Here is a 10,217-nt window from a genome sequence, read left to right on the forward strand (position 1 = left end):
TAACCCACTTCAATGCACTAGCCTAGTCCCAGGAGTGCCTGGAATGTAGTAATTATCTTTAGTACAGCATAGTATAATGCCAGACTCATCTTTAAGTAACAAGAATCTAAAATATAGGAATTGACTCAAACTTCTACATTGCATTAGAGCATGAATTATACCAGAAATCTCATATTGTCCTTATCACTTTTTTAAAAGCCATTTTTAAGGACCATTGACTATTGCGATAGTTCATGTCAAAAATCTACAGCTCCAAAAGTTTGTTATCGAAATGGGCTTGAGCTTTGAAATAACATAAAGACATTGATAAGCATCAAAACATGTTAGAGATGCTTACTGTTGTTTGTTATTATTTGTTATTATAATTACTTTAATCAACTTTATTGTTTACCCTAATAACAATAATCAAAATGAATCATAATTTTTACAACAAGACTGCGATTGTAATTTTCACTAAAGCCCAACTGCCACACACTAGGCTGCACATTATCTCGTGAATCTAGTTGACAACTTGACGTAAGATTTAGTACACTCATTGCAAACATTATTTATTTATTGGAGAGCAATCACCAACAGTTATGCTTTGTAGATGAATGCAGAATTTATTAATTTTGTTATTGTAAGACCAAAATTTGGTGCTGTACATTGTCTGATATCGTACTTAATAATGTGTGAGATATTTCATTACATTAAGCTCTTAGTGTGAACCTTTATGCCATGCACTGTAGTGCTATTGTGATTGGTGTACTTATGAATGTGTGTGTGCCTCGGATGTACTGTTAAGAGTTGGTTTTGGTTTTGACAATGGGTTCTTTTTCAAAGTTGAAGTGACATAGTATTAGTAGACAGTCATAATACATAATACACGTAATGATAATAATAATAGTAATAATGGTAATAATAATAATAGTACGGAAGGAGAAGGAGGAGAGAGAGAGACTGAGTTTTAAACTGAAGATTATAAAGCTTTATCTTTCTGTATCTGAGATGAGTTGCATGTGTGACATAAATAAAGTATGAGGAGGATTTAAAACAGTTCTGGACTATAAATAATAACAATAATAATAATAATAACAGCAGATACCAATAATAAGTAGAAATGGTTTTATTTAGCTTAATTGTAAGATAATGAAGTGAAATGTAATAATAATAATAATAATAATAATAATAATAAGAGTGACTGTCAAGTGTTGAGCATTGGATCCTAACGAAGCTCAGTTGTAGGACTACCATCATGCTTTCTTTTACGAGAGGAAGGAGGGGGAGGGGTTTGAGGTAGACTGGTCGAGTGGAGCGTGCTGCTACCACTGGTAGCTCCAGAATTAACAGAGAGAGGATCCTGTACTTCAGAGCCGCCACCACCTCCTGTCAGATCTAGAGACAAAAAAGTAAAATTAATACTAATAAAAAATAATAATAATGGTGTCTATTGTACTTTTCTTGTATCACACATACATGCATACATTGCATATGTATACAGAATCTCTATGTGTACCTGGTAGGTTGATGGGTGCAATGAGAGCTGATGGAGTGATTGGAGGGAATGTAAAGGTTGATCCCAAATTAGGTGAAGATATACCTGATGGAGAGAGAGGAAGAGAATGAAATTGCACACACATACATGTATATATGATCAGTATGTTATAGAAAGTACTATACATGTACAATTAGATGCCTCTATCAATGGAAGTATCCATGTACAATAGATACACAACATAATGTTATATTGGTAGTGGGTTTCTATGCCCATAGATTTACCGTTAGGCATCTCGTTGGACATTGAAAGGGAGAGAGGATTAGGTCGAGCCGTTTTGGCCATCCTTCCCTTGGTGGGAGAGAGGAGAGGAGAATTAAAAGCAAAAAACTGATTGTTCAACCCTCCTCCACCACTCATACTAGTGGGTGTGGTTGGTATCGGAGAAACTATAAAAACGGGAAAAAATAAAACGACGAAAATTGTTAAAAAACTTACAAGTATGCGTCATTAAGAAACCTGGAGATGGAGGGACTCCACCCGGAAACAACCTTGACATGTACGCCAGCGAATTTGAGCCGGCCATTTGCCCAATGTGGGCGGAGTCGGTGACACTGGTACTATTATTATTGTTAGTGTTGACTTGACCTGCTCCGTGAGTAAGTGGTAGCGAGTTACTGCCATACGGAGGAGCCGTCTCGTAAGGAAGGTTAAAAGGCATTACCATACCATTCGCTAGCGTTGATTTATGGAGTCCTTGTTGACTCGGCGAAGACATCTGAGACTCTGATTTGACTTCGGTCGACATTGAACCACCTGGGTCACCATGTTGGGTGATTTCGGGAAATGGGAAGGCAGTCTGAGGCATGTAACTGTGTCGAGGATAGACGTCTCCGTTAGTGTTCGGCATCCCGCCCCCGTATCCAAACCCACCACCTAGTCCTTCACTCATTGGGAGCATTCCACCATTGGAGCCTTGTCTGGGGGTCAGGGGCTGTGGTGTGAAGAGGAACACTCCGTTGCTCCCAATGAGGGCCGGGGAGGGAGGGTACACGAACGGGGCCTGACCAAAAGGGACGGTGGATGATTGTGCTCCTCTTGAGCTTAGGAAGCAACTCTCCAGGAGCTCTGCCGCCCTCTGTAGGACGAGATCCTGTTAGGAAAGAGAAGAGAGAATGCGATGATGCATGTACAAGTATGTATGTATGTACTTTTGGTAGTTGGTCCGGGTCGTCTTGTTGGCGTATCACTCTCTCGATTCTACAGAAACTGTTCTCAAATATTTGATCATCAGGAGCTGAAAGAAAATAGAAAAAGTAAATACAATTATTCATTATATATCATCATTATTATTAAATGTATCATTATTGCTATTAGTATTGTATTCTTTCTTTATCATATTACCTGTGTATAAGAATTTCCCAGGATTGCTGATACAAAACTGAGCCCCAGAGGCACGGAATATTAACGTAACATCAACTTCTCCAGTCATAGTGGCTGGGGGAGTCCTCACAGCAATAGCATTGGGACTTAGAACCTATTAGGGAGAGAGAGAGGGAGAGAGAGAGATGGAGGGAGAGAGAGAGGGAGGGAGAGAGAGAGATGGAGGGAGAGAGAGAGGGAGGGAGAGAGGGAGAGGGAGAGGGAGAGAGGGAGGGAGAGAGAGAGAGAGAGGGTTACATCATTACATTAAATTGTACTTGTATTGATGCCCACAATTAATTGCTGCCATGGCTACCACTGCCCACCACAGTGGTTACCATTATTAGTTCATTAATATGTGGCTTGTCTCATCTGTCACTGTCTTGTGCCACAAGAACCCATGTCAATGCTTAGCAACTAATGCCATGCACAGTAGCACAGTAGGGCAGACATTATGTGTACTCTCTTATTGACTGCTTCTCTCTCTCTCTTGTTTTTCTTACCTCACTCTGAACAGGGACTGTGCCAAATACGATGTCCAATCCTTCAAAGAAGTTAACTCCAATGACAGTTATCCTTGAGCCTCCAGTTGTCCACCCTTCATTTGGGTATATGCTTACTATACAAGGCTTCCCTAAAGACAGAGGGAGAGAAAGAGAAAGTGAATAGTTATGTATAATTGGATTAATTTCTCTCTCTCTCTCTCTCTCTCTCTCTCTCCCCCTCTTACCATCTCCAACAACATTGTCTCTATAAATAGGTCTCCTCCCGTGTTTTGAGTTATTGTGAACAAACATTGAGTCAGAGCAAGCAATGGGCTGGCCAGAGACTTTATCAATTTCATACAGAGCAACCTTTAAAAGAGAAGAAGATCATTATATCTCAAGCAAGGTCCTTAATGATTTGTGTCTTACTTGAAATCGTCTTCTTGAGTCTTTCGGGTTGCCGGCATTTTTCAAGCAGTTCTGGTTACATTTTGCAAAGATCTTTAACCGAAAACTAAAAGGCAAGAACATACATATAATTAATATGTGCATGGACTAGATCATAATGTACAAGTAAAGGTCACTCAGTGTCTTTCCCTCCCCTCCTCTCCCTCCCTCTCTCTCCCACCCACTTATATTGTATTTACACAGACACAGTGAGATACACACCCACAAATACTCCTCATATTACATACAAAATAAGACACTGACAGCCATTAAATAGAGGTATCGAATAACCCAACACCAATATACATAGTAGACCATCCCACTGTACATTGTACCAGTAAAGGGGTGTATTGCCCTATGGCTGTATTACATACTGAACACAATTTTTTTTAAGTGTGAGGAAGGGAGGGACTGGAGATAGAGGAAGAGTCTCTTCTCATGTGGTTTATAAAATTACAGGCGCATGTTTCCTCTTGGAGCAAAAATTATTGCATTAGCAGGAAACTCTAGCTCTCTGCTCAACTGTGATAATTATCCACAGGAGCAGATGCTTAAACGCTTTGTGTCTTTCTTCTTCAAAGAAAGGTAGGCGAATACAATTACTACACACCGATTCTTAATACATTTTATTTTTTGAACTGTAACACAGGTACACAATTAAGCCATTATTCTAATTGTTATTATAAATATACTCACTTGTCGAGTATGATCGGATCCGATGGCGTGTCGTTCTTATTCCCACAGGATCTTCTCTCGAGGCAGCGACTGCATATCAGTTCATGAGTCAAGAGAACCCTACGAAAGTCTGGATTCTTGTTAGTACCTTCGTATGGGACCAGCTGAAAGAAAAAAAGAGAGCATTGATAAGTAATAATAATAATAATAATAATAATAATAATAATAATATATCAGAACTAATGAATCTACCCACCTGTTTTGTGTTTGAGTCAATCAAACGGACGCACAACTCTTCCTCTTTCTGGGTACCTAAGAATAATAAAGCAATTAAAAACCTATTGCTGATTGTCTTTTGGAAAAGTGGGGGCTGTCTATCAAAATAAAGACACTGTTATGTCTAGTCTGAATGAGGAAGGCATAAGCCCCAGTACTGCAAACCAAATAATAAAAGCCTCGTACACGCCCTTCATGGGCTCCACTAGGCTTCCCAGGTGCACTGTCACAACATAAACAGAGTCACCACTGCCATACTGCTCTTAATGAGGCTTTCAATATATAGTCTAGTGCTTCGTCAATAGGATACATGGGTTTCATATAGGCCAGACCGTGTCTGCATGGACACAGTACACATATAATGTAAATCTATGATGATGTGTGTTGCATCATGTGTGTAATGATATAGCTCTGTGGACTGACCATCACTGTAAACCACAAGGAGCTTGTATATCAATCCATTCCTGTACTCTTGCTCATCCTATAGTGCAAAGGTAAAGGGAAAGAAGAGTTGTCATAGCTACTTTTGTCACTGGATGGAGTGCATGCCATTCTCTGTCTGGCTCTCTCCCTATTTTACACTTTCTGTTTTACTTTAACAAGAAAAACAGCTAACCACAGACTGTCATGGATTATCATATGTTCCCTGCATGCATGCACCCATGCATGCAGATTTTTCCCCACTTACGGTTCCAACAGTATCATAAAAGTCCTTAAAGACAGCCTTTTGGACTTGAATGCGATGCTGCTGCCCATCAAAGAGAGAGATGATGAAATGAAAAAAGTTGCTCTTCCTCATGTTGTCTGGGGGCTGCTTCTCAAACTGAGCAGCTGCAATGTAATACGGTGTAGACCTGTGATGAGCGTGAGAGAAAGAGAGAGGGAAAGGGAAGTAATTGAGAGTCTAGTAGCTCATTGGGATGGCTTTCAGAGACCTGCAATGCTAATTATTGACCTCAGCCACCACCAAGCCTCTAGACAGGTAGTCTAATGTACAGACCTGCTATCTACTTTTTACTGAAACTGGTCTGATAATAAAAGTGCATACATTGAATGTATGTTGTATGGACTGATTATGCTATCTGTAGGGAGATCTTTTTAGCTGACCAACAATGAGCTCTAATCATTTTCACTGTTGCCAGTAAACACTATATTGCCAGCAGGGCAGTTATATACGTGATAAGCTTGCAATTCAGATTGATTGTTGCCTTGAATGCGTGAGTATAGTAACAATTTGACAGTCAACGTGTGAGATAGTATGATAGTTTTTATGTAAGCCAGGCTATCTAAATCCATGAATAGACTTAATCATTAATAGACACAACTTGACTGTGTTATATATTCCAGTGGTCGAGGAAAGAATGTCAACTACCCCAAGTATAGGCTTTACTGCTTGACAGGAAAGTCTAAGATAATTTATGAATATTGTTAATAGGTGTATAATCTTAGGCTATATCTGTATGCTTGCATACAGTAGTCAATGATTGATTAAAGTTATGAGAAGCTATCACAAAAACATGCACTATAAACATTCGACTGTTGTGAAATTCCTATAATAATTAGAAGTTTACATTTTCCTTTATTTTGTGATTTCACGGACTGTAAACCTAATTATGGAACGCATTCTGCCATTTTACATGGTTTCTTTTGCATATGTCTTTGCACTAGACCATAATCTAATTTGCTTAATTATAAATTGCACACAAACACATAGGCTGGCTTCTGGTCAGTGGGTAAGGTAAAGGCTGGCTATAATACCACTATCATAATTTGTTTTGTGGAAGGTTGTTTCTTGCTAAATGGCATATTATTATATAATACTTTACATGCAAGCACACACTAACACACACATACATCTTACCTTTGAGGTAGAGTATGGTTGATGAGTGGAGGAGGTATGTGCTCCCCTGATGGGACTGGAGGGCTAAGAGAAGACTCATGTGCCATTGTGCTGCTTCAATTTCTTTTTAGAATTATTCCAATGCAAGTCACACGTGTGAGAAAAACTGTGTCAAGGTGACAGGAATATATTGTTCTATAGAAAAGAAAGAGTGAATATGATAATGACTGAATGCTTGAACAAAAGGGTTTGTTGCGAAAATGATGCTGACATCTAAAAGGCAATGCAGTATTTACAATAACAGTCTATGCAGGTCTATAGTAGATGTGTTTTCGCAATTGATTGCCTTCACTATGACAACCTGCCTGTACCACTCTGCAACAGTTATTGCCAAGAACAGCACTCACTTGTAATTCCAGCTAAGTAACTCGAGTCTGCATGTTGCATGCGTGGCCTTACATGCATAATGCATGTAATGCTCCTTGCTATAAATACCCAGTGGTGGTACCAAAGCGAAAGCAATAACTTTACGTTTGGCGACTTTGACCAGCAATCCCCATGATAAGACAAAAAGTGAGCATCCGTATTCCCAAAACGCCAAACCCTCAACCGGTAGGTTTGTACTAGTACAGGCCTGTGATCGACTCTGGGTTTTTATAGTTTTCACTTGAATTTTGTCAACAAATAGCCTACCTTTCATTATTAGCCAGCTAGATCTGTCCACCAGCACATCTAGGGATGCACATGCACATGCTAGTCATTATTATGTAAAGGAGAGAACTCATATACAAACTTATGGGGACTCAAAAAACAACTTTTACACAGGTGACTGATTCTACAAGCTGCAGGCTCAGGAATGGCTGCTTAATTGCGCGTGCAAAGGCGACCCATTCCAACTTGTTTGGCCCGAGCCGGAGCTTGCTTGAACATACCTGCAGGTACACTAGGAGCCCCGTGAAGTGGGAGCTAGCTAGGCAGGTTCAAATCGCAGGTGATCTACATGATTGGGGTGCGATCTTACCTACTTAATCCTCTGATTGCTCAACGAAGCTCTGCGCCGGTTGCTCTCCAGTTCAAGTTGCTCCTGCTCTACAGTTTCTAGAGAGAACTGTTTGCAGACTCTACAGTACAGTGAGGAATAGAGGAGAGAGGGTCAATCCTAGGCCTTATACTCTCAGCCGCCTTAGCTGGGTGTCCACGCCCCTGCTAGCATAGGGCTTCAAATTATTGCAACCAACTAATTAATATTCATTAGATCTGAGTAAGCAGCTAAATCTAACAGCTAAATCTAGCAGCTATATGATTTGATGCATTTATAACTCTAAGCTTTGCATTTGTAGCTTGCATATGAAGCTTTACAGCTGTTTTTGCTCCAGCCTAGGCTGTTGTGTTTAAACTTTTCATTCTTAAATAATTAATACGTAAATTTTGCAGGGTTTTTATTGCAAGAAAGCGACAAAAGGCTTTCTCCTAAAAACTTGTTTGCTACTTTTGTCTACATCCACTGATCAGTTGTTAATTGTTAGAGTTTTTGCTGCAAACTGCAAAGTAAGCTACAAGTTCATTAAAGAGTTAAAATTATTTTCTTGTCAGCAGAAGGTGTGGCTTAATGTTTTCTCTGACTACCAGATCTGCAAGCCAAAGCCAAAGGATTAAGCAAATCCTGAGATATAAAACAATATTTGTGAGTACTTCCCTTCCTTATAATAACATCTCCATGGTTTTTAACAGATGGCAGAGCCGGGAGGAACTTTACAAGAAGAGTTCACGCCAGGTGCTGTATCTAATATCCTATTGAGCTATTGAATAATAGTTCAGTGTTCTCTGTCGTATCATATATCCTAACACGAGCCTCCCATCCTTTATATATGAAGAGACTGACGCCACTGTTGCATGGCAGAGTCTAAACAAACCTGATATCATCATTAACTGCCACCTGTCACAGAACTAAGCATGTGTCATTCTTTTAGGAGTTCCTTGTTCTTTTTACATAGTACATCTCTGTTTTACTGTTTAGCAAAAAAGTTTTTCGACCAAAAATGAAATGCAACCTCCAAGCTCATTTTTTGGTGGAGTTCTTTTGCTAGCATGTTGTAGTGGATTTGATTGTTGAAATTTTAGTGTTTGTAAAAATGTTTTACAGTAATATATACCTCTTATTATTATTGTTATTATTTTCAGTCAGCATCCCTGTTTCAAGTGGCGGGAATATTGCCGGGAAAGCATGGGGCAATCCAAAAGGCCAACCAGTCCTTGGACTCCATGGTAACAAATATTTTAAATTACTTTACCCTTTCCCTCTCTCTCTCTCTCTCTCTCTCTTGTAGGTTGGTTAAATAATGCAGCTACATTTGATAACATTGCTCCGTTGTTGGACAAAGGTATGATAATAATTATTATGATATAACGTAATGGCCAGCATTAATGATAATGCATGGTCATGGAAGAGCAAAATACTTATGATATAAGATGGTTTATCTTTTGCTGTTTTAAGTCCAGAATCTAATGACCTGTATCAACAGATATTAACAGCATAAAATTACAGTATATTGTGATGTAGTACCGTATAGCTCCAAATTTTCCTCAGTCGAAAATTTTGTCAAAATCTTAATTTTTTGTTAAAATTAATTTTCATTAATAAAAATTCTGTCATTTTTGATATACTACCCACGTGAAGTAAAAATTTTGTTGGTTACAAATTTCATCAAGCAAAAGTACCTGATAAATTTGACGAAAATTTGGAGCTATACGGTATCCCTAATAGCAGTATAATGTTTTTTCTATAGATATTTACTTTGTGTCTATTGATTTGCCTGGTCACGGGCACTCATACCACAGGTCCCAGTCTTGTAGACTTCATTTCGTTGATTACCTTGTTGATGTTCGTGATGTCATAAAAGGTCCACATCATTCATTATGTGATTGTTTTGTTGCTATTGTTTCTTAAATATATCTCCACTCTTAAAAATATACATCCATTATATATATATGTGTAGAATTTTTTTTGATTTAATTGTAGTGTACAGTTACCATTTTTTATGTTTTTTTGCCATAGGATTGGGTTGGGACAAGTTTTCTTTCTTCTGTCATTCCATGGGTAAACCATTATCATTTATTATTTATTTTTATTAATGAGATATTGTCTTTCAGGAGCTGGAGTTGCATCATATGTAGGTCTACACAACGATACCCCCCCTCTCTCTCTCTCTCTCTCTCTCTCTCTCTCTCTCTCTCTCTCTCTCTCTCTCTCTCTCTCTCTCTCTCTCTCTCTCTCTCTCCCTCTCTCTCTCTCTCCCTCTCTCTCTCTCTCCCTCTCTTTCTTTCCCCCTCCCTCTCTCTCTCTCTCTCTCTCTCTCTCTCCCCCTCTCTTTCTCTCCCCCTCCCTCTCTCTCTCTCTCTCTCTCCCTCTCTTTCTCTCCCCCTCCCTCTCTCTCTCTCTCTCTCTCTCTCTCTCTTCCATCTATTCCCTCTTTTTTATTATTCTTTAGTTTGCTGCAGCTCAACCTGAACTTGTACAGAAGATGGTACTCATAGNAAAACATTGGAATCATGTCCAGACCAAAAGTACTCAAGTGCCGCAAGAATAAAAATTATGTTT

General features: G+C 39.1%; 2 protein-coding genes across 3 annotated transcripts in view; one reads left to right on the forward strand and one right to left on the reverse strand.

The window, feature by feature from the left end:
• Positions 1–790: 790 nt before the first annotated feature.
• Positions 791–7,829, reverse strand: LOC100633751 (transcription factor COE2-like). 2 transcript variants are annotated; one of them, XM_020003567.1, is made up of 15 exons: positions 7,645–7,829; positions 6,641–6,814; positions 5,468–5,633; positions 5,203–5,260; positions 4,760–4,815; positions 4,525–4,667; positions 3,811–3,895; positions 3,627–3,750; positions 3,400–3,530; positions 2,879–3,011; positions 2,686–2,771; positions 1,973–2,627; positions 1,759–1,923; positions 1,496–1,579; positions 791–1,374 (listed from the first exon to the last, which is right to left on the reverse strand). In XM_020003567.1, the coding sequence occupies exons 2-15, from the start codon at positions 6,724–6,726 to the stop codon at positions 1,205–1,207; spliced, it is 2,142 nt and encodes a 713-aa protein (XP_019859126.1). In that variant the 5' UTR covers positions 6,727–6,814; positions 7,645–7,829; the 3' UTR covers positions 791–1,204. The 2 variants fall into 2 exon arrangements, with proteins under 2 accessions (XP_019859126.1, XP_011408942.1); XM_011410640.2 differs by having other exon boundaries at positions 7,641–7,829.
• Positions 7,830–8,149: 320 nt separating this feature from the next.
• Positions 8,150–10,217, forward strand: part of LOC105315881 (serine hydrolase-like protein) — a 3,834-nt gene continuing 1,766 nt past the window's right edge. The window contains exons 1-9 of the mRNA XM_020003598.1: positions 8,150–8,167; positions 8,213–8,303; positions 8,351–8,393; positions 8,801–8,884; positions 8,947–9,000; positions 9,406–9,519; positions 9,675–9,716; positions 9,770–9,789; positions 10,108–10,183. Of these exons, the coding sequence (XP_019859157.1) occupies positions 8,229–8,303; positions 8,351–8,393; positions 8,801–8,884; positions 8,947–9,000; positions 9,406–9,519; positions 9,675–9,716; positions 9,770–9,789; positions 10,108–10,183 (508 nt within the window). The 5' untranslated portion in view covers positions 8,150–8,167; positions 8,213–8,228. The remainder of the gene's footprint in view (positions 8,168–8,212; positions 8,304–8,350; positions 8,394–8,800; positions 8,885–8,946; positions 9,001–9,405; positions 9,520–9,674; positions 9,717–9,769; positions 9,790–10,107; positions 10,184–10,217) is intronic.

Source organism: Amphimedon queenslandica, unplaced genomic scaffold, assembly GCF_000090795.2.
Source record: "Amphimedon queenslandica unplaced genomic scaffold, v1.1 AMPQUscaffold_13513, whole genome shotgun sequence".
Taxonomy (NCBI): domain Eukaryota; kingdom Metazoa; phylum Porifera; class Demospongiae; order Haplosclerida; family Niphatidae; genus Amphimedon; species Amphimedon queenslandica.

Bases quoted from the DNA above. Each gene is read 5' to 3' on its own strand.
- LOC100633751 (XM_020003567.1), bottom strand. From the start codon at position 6,726: ATGGCACATGAGTCTTCTCTTAGCCCTCCAGTCCCATCAGGGGAGCAC. The intron at 3,896-4,524 runs GTGAGTATATTT...CTTGCCTTTTAG, and splicing joins GATCCGATCATACTCGACAA to TTTTCGGTTAAAGATCTTTG. The intron at 3,751-3,810 runs GTAAGACACAAA...TCTCTTTTAAAG, and splicing joins ACTCAAGAAGACGATTTCAA to GTTGCTCTGTATGAAATTGA.